The sequence below is a fragment of the Kwoniella dendrophila genome, chromosome 1 (genome assembly GCF_036810415.1).
Source record: "Kwoniella dendrophila CBS 6074 chromosome 1, complete sequence".
Taxonomy (NCBI): domain Eukaryota; kingdom Fungi; phylum Basidiomycota; class Tremellomycetes; order Tremellales; family Cryptococcaceae; genus Kwoniella; species Kwoniella dendrophila.
This window is the reverse complement of record NC_089476.1, coordinates 1,532,079-1,545,068: the sequence shown is the minus strand read 5'-3', so window position 1 is coordinate 1,545,068 and position 12,990 is coordinate 1,532,079. Positions and strand designations below refer to the sequence as shown.

The window sequence follows — 12,990 nt, the reverse complement described above, 5'->3', positions numbered from 1 at the left end:
TGCATTAGAGAGTGAAGTATAGTATGATATTTGTAACGCTATAAACCAAATGAAAGGATCAAGACAGATGAAAAAGGCTCGAATTACCTTTGATTTGGGTTTTTAGGTTGTAAACGGTTCCAAGTCGTAGTAATAAGTTAGTAGTTCCTGAAATTCATTAAAGTGACGTCTTCCTTGAGTTCGATTACTTATCCTTAGCCTGTATCTGCGCCATACGCCATCTCTCGACAATTATATTGGTACGGTATCGATATGCACCTACAACCAATCAGTATCATCGAGTCGTTCAGTTGAAACATGCATGAGAGATGTTGGATTAAGGCGAGGATAACCACAGCAGAACTGTAAATGACAGTTCATTATGAAGTTGTAATGTTAGGTGTGAATTCCAAGTCAACGCACGAACAAACGCACAGATGCAAATCAGGTAGTAGAGGAATTTTGACTCGTGTGGCTGATCTTTGAAATGGGATCATTGCAATTTATATTATCGAAAGAAGAATCTGCATAAAAAGTAGAAAAGGAAATACATAGACAATTTCCCAGCCATATAAACCTTTTTCTGCTTTTTTCCCAAGTTTTTGGTGTTTTGAGTGAAGATATAATCGTCATCCCAATGATTATATCTACTCTCACAACTACTACTCCCCTTGACTAATCTATCACTACTAAAGACAACATCAATACTACAAAATACAATACTAAATTGTTTAAGCAGTGTCGACGGTCTTTCCGGCGGTACCTCGCTGTAGAAAAGAAAGCAATAGAAGTATATCAGCAAAATGGTCTATATATTTTAGTTTAAAATGATGATGGTTTTTACTCACGAGAAGACCAGTTCTTCTGGCAGCGATAAGACCGGCTTTTTGACCTGATGGAGCATCTCTTGCCATTGTAGAAGCGTGACCAATGTGTTGATGGTTACCACCACCATGAGGATGGTCGACTGGGTTCATAGCAACACCTCTAGTTCTTGGCCATGAGTTTCTCTTAGCTCTCATAGCGTGATGTTTTCTACCTGCTTTAAGGAATGGTTTATCAATTCTACCACCACCAGCAATGATACCAACTGTTGCTCTACATCTTGATGAAATAGTTTTTTTAGCACCTGAAGGTAATCTAATTCTTGTAACACCAGTTTCATTGTGACCAATTACTGTAGCGTAGTTACCTGAAGTTCTAGCTAAAGCTCCTCGATCACCAATTTTTTCTTCAACATTACAAACAATTGTACCTTCTGGACATTGAGAAATTGGTAAAACATTTCCAACGTTTAAAGTAGCTTTTTTACCAGCGTAGATGAATGATCCAGTTGAAATACCTTCAGCAGCTAAGAAAGTTTCTTTTCTAAGCTTGTATCTGTATGGGTCTCTGAATACAACGGTGGCGAGAGGGGCACCTCTGTAGGAAAGGAAAAGATATCAGTTATTACTCTATAATGGTGGAATGCATTAACGACCAATCCTCCAAATTCTCATTCACATCTCAATCTGAACGTTTTGATCTCCTAAATAGTGTTGACGATTGGACCTTCCGCTTCTAGGTATATCACCAATATCATCTTCCTTGATGTAATGTTTCTATCCATAATTCCATTCTTCCAATCTTCTTAGAACCCAAATCCAACACTAGTGGAACTGTAACTCACCGACCGGCATCGTGGATGATTTCTCTAACTACACCTCTAATGTAACCATTTTTTTCAGCGAAATCGAGGTTTCTCAATCGAGCTGGGTTTTTGTTGTGGTGGGTGTGGGATTTGAAGATACCACCAGATTTTCTTTGTGCTCGGATGACTCGCTATTTGAAAGGGATTATAATAAACATGTCAGACTATTGTTCTTATATTTCTTCCATCATTTCCTTCCACCATTATGCCAAAACATTTCTACGGTTGATATGCAACTTTCTCCTTCGAATGGTTGATTTTCCTTTCTACTAGATGAGTTGAATGATTGTTGTGATCCGTATGTATGATTCCCATATTCCTTATTCCATTTACACCTTTGACATGCTACTTTATCCCTTATCGAAGACTGAAAGAATTGACTTACACCCATTTTCTATAATATACCAAAATGATATCAGCTGTCTATTATTAGCGATTGATGAGGATCTGATATATCGACAACTTACAAATACTTTTTGATGGTCGGTTAAGACTTGAAGGTTGAAGAAAGGGGAACCGATATCTTTTAGGTTGAAAATTAAAGCTTTTGATGAAAATGCAGTCTACAGTGTATGGTTGGACGAGAGAGTATGGCAGGCAGTAAGCCAGAAGCAGTAAGTGATAGGCTGTATGGTGTATGGTATATGGTGTAGCAAGTAGAACATGCGGTGAGAAGCGTCAAACCCTGCATTCTCTGCTGATCCAAAGCATCAAAGCAAGAATATGGGAAAGCTTGAATCAAGGAGCGAGATCGGTTTGCAGAGTGCCACAAACGGAATTAACCTGATTCATCAGCGGTTGTAGCGCTTTCGGCGATACGCCTTAACACCGATGACAGCGGTTTTATATATCTTTACAGTTCACTTCCCTCTTACAAAGCTGAAATGCACATGCTTCCGTTTGTTTACACTTTTTCCTAACATGTGTCGTCTATCGGCAGCTTGGAAACATCCCGATAACGGAGGATGATCGTCGTCACTTAAATATCAATATTGACACAACGTAAGACTGTATATATGCAATTGCATTCGAACCAGCACAAATGTCGATAATCAGTTATATAATCCGGGTACTTCAGATAATAACCATCATGCTCAGCTTCAGTAGAAGAAAACTGTTAACAGTGAAACGCAATCATAAAGGCTGCTGAATGGATACATAGATATTTGATTCGTATAACATAGTACAATGCTAATTATCATACTCTTTCATCCCTTCTTCTTTGTTGTAAAGATCATTTCTTATCACTACCACTACTACTACTACTACCTCCGCTACTATTATTGCTATTACCACTTAGTTTCTTACCGAAACCAAGGTTCAACCTTATTTTCTTACCCATATCTTTAACAGGTGTTGATGATGTTTTCTGTTTTATAGCCATACTCGTATTCGTTGTACTAGATTCTTTATCTTTATCATCTATAGACATTGTTGATTTATTCTCATTATTTTCACTGATGCTATCTTTCTCTTTAGGTTCATCATTAGTTGTTATTTTTGATAGAGGACCAGTTTTTGCACCAACTAATAAACCTGCAAAACCTTCTTCTTCCTCTTCTTCACGTTGTCTTTTCGCTCTCATACGCATTTGTACATCACCTAAATCTTCTTCTAACTCTTCTGTAGGTTTAATTTCTTTCACTACTACCGACGGACTAGTGGAAGAATCATGTTGCTGTTGTGAAGTCGTTGAAGAATTATCATTATTATTATTATTATTGAGCCGTTGTGGTTGGTTTCTAGGTGACTGTTGACCTGAAGAAGATGAATCTGAATCTGATCCATCATCGTAATCTAATCCTAAAGTACCTCCGCTACTACTCGACTGCGTTGTTGATGAAGAAGCATTGGTATTACTTGCATTATTCGGTTGTCTAGCACCTGCAGGTCGTTTCTTAGGTCCACCTCCATGTGTGAACATCCTCTTCCTTTTGCTAGGTATCTCCACGCCCGTCGTAGCTGCTGAAGCTGTCGAACTGGTACTAGTTTCTTCATCATCGGAAGCATTGAAGTAATCTTCTTCCGTGGCTCGATCAGCTTGAGCTTTACTAGATTCCGCTCCGGCAGATGTGGATTGTTGTATGGGTGGCGGTGGTTCATTATTGATTTCCCAACGATTGCGTAAACCAGATATATATTTTCTCAAGAAAGCTCGAGTTGCTAATTTGTCAATTCGTTCGCGATATGTATCAAATAAGTAATTTATGATTGTTTTGAGGTTGTCCTAAGATCAGAAAAACGGGATTGGCCCATCAGACATGAAATCCTGTTTACAACGCAGATTTACAACTCACACGTCGGATGAATTCCAATACCTCCATACAAGCTGAAATCATCATATTATCCCTGACACTCTCTTCCTCTAATAATTCTAAAAGGGGTAAGAATAAATCATTCTTGACATAATATCGATGCATAAAATGATTCGCTGTTTTGAGACAGGCTCGAACATATCGTAGAGCAGCTAGAAAATGCCAGGTTAGCTTTGGCCTTCCGCTCATGGAGATCCAATGCTCACCATGTCGTAAAGGTTTATCCTTCACATATAATAGATTGACTACCTTTTTCGATATGGGATTTGAAAGTACAAAATACGATGCTTTGTGAGAATGATTCGTGATGCAAAAGGATAATAATTCCACTAAATGCTGTAAAAGCGTTATATGTTCTCTAGCTAATTTGAATTTAGGGTCTAAGGAAAATGGAGAATAAGCAAATTAGCTTTATATTTCAGGCCAGCTTGAGAGTAGCTGAGCTCACTTTTTGTCAACTCTGATTTAATATCTGGGGCTTCGAGTAATGGCTTGTATAAGACGTTGGCACAGTTCTCGTAGAAATATGTACTGAATGATTCAGACAATGGACCTTCTTTGGTACGAGCTACGAAGGCCTGATCAATTTTTACGGATACAAGTCAACTTTTTGTTCCTCATACAATTTTTGAATAATTTATATTCGAGATAAGATAGCATTTTACTCACTTCATTTTCAGGAGGCGATTCTAATAAAGTTCTAAGAGTATCTGACATTTGTGACATTAAACCTAAATTTTTAGTTGAATGTAATAAAGAAATAATTTCCATTATTAAAGTTCTTCTTTTTTGATCATCTTCTTTAAAAACATGTAATCTAACTATATTAGAATCATGTTCAACAGCTAGAGTTAAAATTTCTGCACCAGCATGTAATAATTGAGCTGATTCGATTCTTTTAAATGACCATTCACAAACAAATAATAAACCTCTTTCAACTAAATTCCTATATAATGCTAATCTACCAGGTAACTGTACACCTTTACCCATTATCATTAATTGATGTAAAAACATTACTACATCTCTTTTCTTTTCATCTACAGGATCTCCTCCTTCATTCTTTGTTATTTCACTGGTGGAAGGTGGTTCATGAAATCCACTAAATAATTGTTGTAAGAAAGCATCGTTCTGCTGAATATAATTTATTATGTCGACTTGATTGAAGAAAACAAATCCATTTAATATGTTGAATGTCGGATCATCTAGCACACGAGCAAGCACAACATCTTTTAGATATAATAGTCGGTACGTCTGATGAATCTTGTTGCGTATGTTCTCGTCCTTGATTTCTACTACTTGTCGGAAACGAGCTGTATCCTGGAAATACTGTCGATAGGAGGCTTTGAGACCGGGGAATTCGGGATCATCTACAGTATTTGGAGTGAATTAGCAAGCTCTGCTGAACCTATTTTACAAGACAGCTTACACTCTAACATCCCCATCACACCCATAAAAACGTCATCCTGCAGGATATATTCGAATACTCCGTTGTCATTGAACAGTACTACAGATACCGTCAGCTGAGATCCCGTTCGCTAGGACTGGGCAGCTCACTTATTGTCTGCATCAGTGAGCAAAGGGCATGCAAATCTTCTAAACTCTCTAAGTCTTCCGCTTGTTCCAAAACCGCTATGAGATGCTTGATATAGTCCTATACATGGTATGAGCTTGATCGCCCTGTTTAGATCAAACAGGTCCTGCTAGCTCACCTCATTCAGTATATGTTCCATTGCTCGTTCACGGCCTAGTGGGGATTTCGCCTGCATCCTTATAAACATTTCTTGTTCACTATAATACCATTAACACAAATTAGCGATTCTTATTATGGAACAATAAAAATGCATAGACTCACCGTATATTCGCTAAAGTAGGTGTCTGCCATGGTGTTCTAGAATCTGACATCTGCATAGCTAAAGCACCTGGACCTATCATAGGTGAATTAGTTATAGGTGAAGAGGAAGATGGTATTTGTTGAGTTTCAGCTTCAGCTATAAAAAAGTTGTGTATATGACGTAATATACCTTTGAATCAGTATGCATACTACCAAAGAATGTCTTACTGCGAAGAAAGCATCAACTTACATGTCATACTTAATAGATGGCGCTGTACCTCGCAGATGAATTGCCAAATATCTTCACACCCTTCTGGATCCTGAAACGATAATGCCATATCTAAGCCTGTTGCTGGTTCTGTCCATACGATCAGAGTATCTATTTGGGTTGTGCGACATGAAAATTAGTTGATCATCTCTCCTACGAGATCAAACCCGATAACGTATAATCTCTGATCACGTCTACAAACTTGACAAGTAACGGATAACTTACCTTGCTGTTTACCATATATGTCTTCTTTTTCCACTCTAGCACTTAACAGTAATTCTTCTTTCAAAAATCCACCTGGACTTTCTGCTTTACCACCATCAGTAGGGAAATCTTCTTTTTCCACTATGATCAATGCTATATCTTGTGCATCATCATATATTCCTTTACAAAAACCTGTTCCACGATCGTGCCATGATGTATCTTGAAGTTCATATACCTTAAAATATCAAAAGCGATTCAAAAGGAGGCATTGTCGTCGTAAGCAATCGATAATTGATTACGCATAAATCGTGGTCATCAGAACAATGATTAAGAATAAGACATACCTTTACACGCTTTCCATCTTGATTCAAACCTACATCCATGTCATCTAGATCACCATTCCTATCTTGATCGGATAATTCACCACTACCACTTCCACCACCTTCATCTTCTATATCACCCTCTTCTATTTCCATCTTGGATTCATTCATTATAATATCATCTTCTCCTTCTTGTATATTTCCTTCTGCCCCACTTTTACCTTCTTCCAATGTATCTAATCTTGTTGCTGCCAAAGATGAAGAAGAAGAGGAGGAGGAGGAGGAGGAAGGATCTTCAATATCTATTTCCACCATATCAGGATCTTCCTTCGTTGAGGTATTTACCTCTCTTGATGCTGAAGTTGAAGATTCTCCTAATTTGACCGTGTCTATACCTTGTTCATTAGTTGACGATACATTGACTGACGTTTCAGTATGTTGTAGTCCAGTCATTCGAAATTGTTTTAGGAGACAAAAACGGTAAAACGTCGCGAAGTGATCGCGCGACTTTGATGAGTTGTTTTTCTCTCCAAGCGATCTATAGTAATGGCGCCCAAACTATCGTTCCAAATCTTGACTATGCTCGTGAATAGTACAGTTGTTGTTTTGCTGAGATCGAGTTCTTTGAAGTGAGAGTATGAAAGAATGACGGACTTATCTCAGAGAAGATATAAATGTTATTGTGGAGTTGAGAGTAGTAATGTATTTTGTATTTGACGTTATTTAATGATTGATATACAAGTGACATTCAGGGACCACTATGCACAGACACGTGTATTTGATCCCGCCCACTGTATGTGTAAAATCACCGTGACCGCGTAAATATAAAATAATTCAACCTTGACCGTTGCAAACTCAGCTCAGACATTACTTGTTCAACTTCCTGTATAACACAATATCATCAAATACTGACGACTTCTGCGATACATATCCTGCGACACCTACATCAAAATATACACATGTATCTGGAGACCACCGAAATACCTCTTCTTTGAGACTGATCACCGCTCATAGATACAATAGCTTTCAAACCATTATCTTTCAACCTCGAATCCTAAACACCACCTTTGCAATTACCTTCCTTTCATTCTTTTAGCTATCATCTCGTCAGCCGTATTGTCCAAATGTCCAGTACAACACTCAAAAGAACTTCATCCTCCTTATCAAGTCGCGATTATCAAGATAATAGGGGGAAGCGAATAAAGACTTCACCTGAAAAATCATTGCCAACAGGAGGAAAGCATACTGCCAAACAGCAACAACCTGGTATTTTAGGTAAAATGGGTAGGGTGGTTAGCAACTTCCTAAATATCACACCTTCTTGTAAGTGTGGATGATCTTGCTATCACACCTGCAGTACCTACTAGATTTGAAAGCTAATCATGGATTGTTTCTCGTGAACAGCTTCTCAATCCAGTTCATCAAACTTACGATCAAATAATATACCGTCATCATCGCAATCATCTGGTACAAGCGATATAGACTCAGTACTACAACCACATTCAGGAGGATCATTAGCACTGTACAACTCATATGATCAACCCACAGCGTCAGGATCATCCATACAAACTTTAGTTGATGGATATGCAGGACTTTCAAAAGAAAATCCAGTGGATATAACGGATGATGACGATAAATCTATTACAGAAATTATCCCACCTAGTAGACTGATTGCACAAGCTGCTGCAGCCTCTTCATCTCAGAACACCCCTCAAATATATCCATCTCTCCCAAATAATCAAAATCAAGACTTACTATTTCCGGAAAGCTTTTCCAACAGGAAACCACAGAGTAATAACCAACTACCTACACCTGCCAACTCACAAGAAGATCTCGAGATCTCACAAACATCATCAAATCATCAGTACCTTAACAAACGAAATAGTCAGAATGAAAGTACAGCTTTAAACCATGTAAATGATCGTAATCATGCATCTTCATCAACAACAAATCATCAATCAGAAATTATAAAATTGGCATCATTCAGTCATCATACCTTGAAAAAACAACTTTCTCGACCTGATGTTAGATTGCAAACACCACCTCAAACAAAGAAGGGATGGGAATTCCCCCGTAATAGTAGATCCCCGTCATCTTCTTCTACAGGTAGTAATAGATCTTATTCGAGAAGGGATCGTAAAGATAGGAAATTTAGAAGTAATATCCGATCACAACAAGATATAGTATCTCGTAGACTATCAAATTATTTTAAGCTTATTAGTGAAGCGTCTGATCAACAAGGAGATGAAAGGGCTGGAGCATCAGCAAGGAGGGTAGCAAAGATGTTTTCTGGTGAAGTTAAATCTGCTGGTCCTGCAGCAGAAATAGCAATGAAATATTTCTGTAAGTTCTCCTTCTTAACCCAATGATAAATTTCTCCACTTCTTGCTTTTGCCTTGATTGGAATGTTTAGATATTGATTATGAGCCCTATATTGGACAGCTCGGAATGGCAAAGACTCGAAAGAAGCATATCGAGCGTTAATGGGTGTAGTTGCACCCAAACAAACAACACTTGAAGATAAAACTACTCCTTCAACTCCTGTAAGTTTCTCCCATAAAAGGATCTTTACCCATCTTTAGTGATTTGTCGTATTGTCGATCGTTTCTTGTGCTGATGATCAAAATTCTGTTAATAGGTATTTTCAGTATCGAATAAAAAGGTTATTAGTCAAAAGGCAAAACAGAAAGCTGCAAACTTGTAAGTTATTATAGCTTGTTTTCCATGGAATATGACTGATCCTCGCAACGGATAGCTCGGCTTTCAAATTCGAGGATCAATTGAAGGTTTTGAAAGGAATTCAAGAAGAAGATGAGAAAAAAGAGAGAGAAATTGAAGCAAAATTGAAGAAACCCAAAGTACCTACATCGCTATCACCTGATCAAGAAGCCAAAGTATGTGTCGTACTTTGTTGTTATATTATCTTTACATCAATTGGTATATTCTCTTTAATTACTGATTTTGATTCGATTGTATAGGTATCAAATGATCTAAACGATCCTAGATTCACAGCTAGAATACCTAAAGCTCAATGTGATGCTAAAAATATACGTAGATTGAAACCTACAACATGGTTAGATGATGAAATCATGAATTTCTATGGAGAAATGATGGTTGAAAGATCAAAATCTATTGGAAGGAAAATTCACTTTTTCAATTCATTCTTTTATCAGAAGCTTAGTGAGAATGGTTACGATTCTGTGAAGAGATGGGGTAAAAAAGTGAGTCTGATTGCCGAGCATACATATATATACCCTTTATCACGATTTCATAGCCGTTCGTTGTGACCATGTAATCTGATGAATTTTATATGCAGTTCAATCTATTCGATATGGCTGCTATAGTCTTTCCTGTCAACATTGGGAATATGCATTGGACAGCTTGTGCCATTAATTTAGAAAAGAAACGGATCGAGTACTATGATTCAATGGGTGATTATAGTGGTCATAGACATAATGTCTTCAAAGTAAGTTTTGTTTCTATACGACAAAATTCCAATCATCTGTCATAAAACTACCGTTACCCTAAATATGCGCCAGGAGTAGCTAACGAATTACTGTATAATCTGCAGTGTGTGCGAGAATACTTGAAGCAGGAACATCAGTTGCGGAAAGGCACACCATTCGACTTCACGGGTTGGGAAGACGACTTCAATGAAGTAAGTGCAGACTAGCTTTTCTCCTGAGCTTGTTACGACGAACCCTCAAGAACATGGTAGCTCGTTTACAAGCATTGCCCACATCCACCTTCATTTCCTGTTATAGTTAAGCAGATATGCTAATTTCCTATCATAATTCACAGAAAACACCTCAACAGAATAATGGATCTGATTGTGGAGTATTCTCATGTCAAACTTTAGAAATGATAACTAGAGGACGTGATACAAAGAAAGGTTTCGAATTTGATGCTTCAAGTATGTCATTTTTCAGAAGATTGATGGTTTGGGAAATAGGTAATGGAAAATTAGAACCTAGAACTTGGGGTAATCCAAGCGTGTGAAATCCATGATCATAAAGATAGGTTAGAGTCGTATCAACTGTTGGCGATGGGTTCATTCCTCTGATGAAGTCAACTACATAGCACAAACCCATGTAAAGTCAAGATTATCACCCATTAACAAACGCCCGACGTGGTAAATGAATATACTAGAACACATTGACCAGGTTAATAGTGTCAATACCGATCATTTTATAGCGTTAAGAGTGAGAAATGAATAGAAGGCAATGCTTTCTTGACTAGACTAATAGGATTATACAATAATGGTATAGAAAATAAAATATGTTTCATATTAGGCTTTTTATGTGTATATATTTGTATATTTGTAAATTCAATTTTATGTCAATTCCAATGTGATACGGTCATGTTCTCCATCACTCCTACGAGGAATATCTATTTATTGTGACGTTGCTCGGATGTATGCACCTTGTCTCGGATTATTCAAACCTCTTTCTTTCTCTTAATTATGCTATACATCTATTGAAACCATCAAACCGGCCTACCTTTCAATCACTATTCATCTTCTTTAACCACGACTTTCTGTTCTCTCACAACTTGTGTAGTCGACGTTGAGGTTCTTGTGCGATCGGATCCAGTATGTAAATAACTCATTAATTGTTGAGTGAAAATACCAAAGCCCAAAACAAGTATCCAATTTGGTATACCAGAAGTCAATTTCGATATTTTATCTTGAACGATGATGTAGTATTCAATATATTGTGATCTAGAAAATATAGTAAACAATCAATGTCAATAGTTCCAAAACTCTTCTTTGAAAGATCTTAAAGTCAATTGATCAAGTTGAATCGAATGATCATTAGGTGATCAGATGATAGCGAAAACTTACCTATCTCCTCCAGGTGACCATCTATTATTCCAAGGTAAAACGATTTCGTACATTTTATCTTTTATAACTTTGTATAGATTTTCAGGTTCTTTACCTAAGGAATGTACAGGTACAAATCTTAATTTTTCACCTGATGAACTGATGAAAACTAAATAAGGTGGTCTGTATGGGAAATAATCTGGTTAGTAAGGCAGAAACTGGTTAATCTGATCGATTCCATATCCAAAATTACTTTTCGTTTGCTTGGAATACAAACTTACTTAGTTAATAACCATCTTGTACAGGTTTTCCAAGCCGTCATATAATCCAATCTAGCAAATCTGATATTATTATTCAAGTTTAATTTCTCATCTGATTTGACTAAATCTGCAGCTTCTTTATGATAATTCAACATTTTATCCGATGCCATATCGGTAGGTTTGCCGTGACTTATAATGAAAGAAAGATATTAGTGATTGTTTGGACGGACATAAAGCAAAGCGGCGAAACAGGAATGGATATTCACACAAGGACTACCCAAACTTCATCCTCGTTTGTACTTGATTCCACCAATTGAGCATAGTTCTCATCTGTTAATCTTTCGATACCATCCTTGATATCTCTTTCGTATATGAGTGAATTATCGGGTCCATTGACAGCAATATTGTATATGTGCTTGATAGTTCCCAGCAAGCCCTGCGAAGGTTCTTCAGGACTGGTAATGGAGTTAAGTGAAGTTTGATCAGCATATCTTCTAAGTAAACAAGAACGTGAAAATGGGATACCAAAGTCGTCGGGTATGGAGAAAAGCGATAGACTGAACATGACGAACACAAAGAAAGGTACAATCAATGATCAGAAGGACGTACCTGATCTGTGATTCGGCCGCGGACGCAGTCACTCCAGTGATTATCAGGAGAGTGAATAAAAGAGATAAGAGGAATGTGAGATTAGATTGTGATTGACATGAGGAATGCCGAGTCGACTGTCGAGTGAAGAGTCCAGCAATCATTTGTTATCCGTAGTCGATCTGTAATCTCGGCCGTATAATGCTGTGCAGATGATGTAAAGGTGATGGTCAGATGATCAGGTGATCTTTGCTCAAGACGAAGAATAATAAAAAATAACAGGAAAAGTGAAAGAGCAGTAGTATCCACTCAATAGCGAGATGTTTACAGGAGAATTATGAGATGAGGGGTTTTTGAGTTGATAAGGCTAAATTTGAGTTTTCCTGTTTTTGGAGCGAGCGGTTCATGCCGAAGTCTCGGCAAGCCAGTAGTTGGCATTGCCAAGCGAGTATAGTATAGTATAGATGGTACAGTAGGTAATCTTGGCATCGCCTCTGAATTGAGATCTTTTACCTGAGGAACATGCTGCTGCTTTTCTTTTACACGATAGAAGTAGTTCAGATCTTATCTCCGAGCCCCGGAAGCTCTAGCCTGAGTGTTCAACAAAAGGAGACAGATCTCTGTTTTTCGAGATGAGTTATTTTAGTACAACTTGAAATCGTATCGCATGACGACATGACATCAGCAGATTTTACAGGAATAGACACTTGTTA

The 12,990-nt window shown here is 37.6% G+C and overlaps 4 protein-coding genes across 4 annotated transcripts; 1 reads left to right on the top strand and 3 right to left on the bottom strand.

The window, feature by feature from the left end:
* Positions 1–710: 710 nt before the first annotated feature.
* Positions 711–2,060, bottom strand: L201_000556 (60S ribosomal protein L2-A; the record flags this gene model as incomplete). Its single annotated transcript, XM_066216356.1, has 4 exons — positions 711–746; positions 828–1,401; positions 1,649–1,800; positions 2,055–2,060. The coding sequence occupies 4 exons, from the start codon at positions 2,058–2,060 to the stop codon at positions 711–713; spliced, it is 768 nt and encodes a 255-aa protein (XP_066072453.1).
* Positions 2,061–2,903: 843 nt separating this feature from the next.
* On the bottom strand, positions 2,904–7,060 carry L201_000555 (uncharacterized protein; the record flags this gene model as incomplete). Its single annotated transcript, XM_066216355.1, has 12 exons — positions 2,904–3,896; positions 3,967–4,136; positions 4,191–4,364; positions 4,433–4,562; positions 4,654–5,351; positions 5,411–5,488; positions 5,539–5,635; positions 5,694–5,772; positions 5,837–5,972; positions 6,066–6,194; positions 6,309–6,522; positions 6,632–7,060. 12 exons carry the CDS (start codon positions 7,058–7,060, stop codon positions 2,904–2,906), a joined length of 3,327 nt encoding a protein of 1,108 aa, XP_066072452.1.
* Positions 7,061–7,731: 671 nt separating this feature from the next.
* Positions 7,732–10,606, top strand: L201_000554 (uncharacterized protein; the record flags this gene model as incomplete). Its single annotated transcript, XM_066216354.1, has 9 exons — positions 7,732–7,930; positions 8,012–8,950; positions 9,050–9,150; positions 9,246–9,307; positions 9,363–9,501; positions 9,586–9,828; positions 9,924–10,073; positions 10,179–10,265; positions 10,409–10,606. The coding sequence occupies 9 exons, from the start codon at positions 7,732–7,734 to the stop codon at positions 10,604–10,606; spliced, it is 2,118 nt and encodes a 705-aa protein (XP_066072451.1).
* A 510-nt stretch (positions 10,607–11,116) lies between these two features.
* L201_000553 (uncharacterized protein) lies at positions 11,117–12,254 on the bottom strand (the record flags this gene model as incomplete). Its single annotated transcript, XM_066216353.1, has 4 exons — positions 11,117–11,327; positions 11,451–11,612; positions 11,711–11,878; positions 11,956–12,254. 4 exons carry the CDS (start codon positions 12,252–12,254, stop codon positions 11,117–11,119), a joined length of 840 nt encoding a protein of 279 aa, XP_066072450.1.
* Positions 12,255–12,990: the final 736 nt, after the last annotated feature.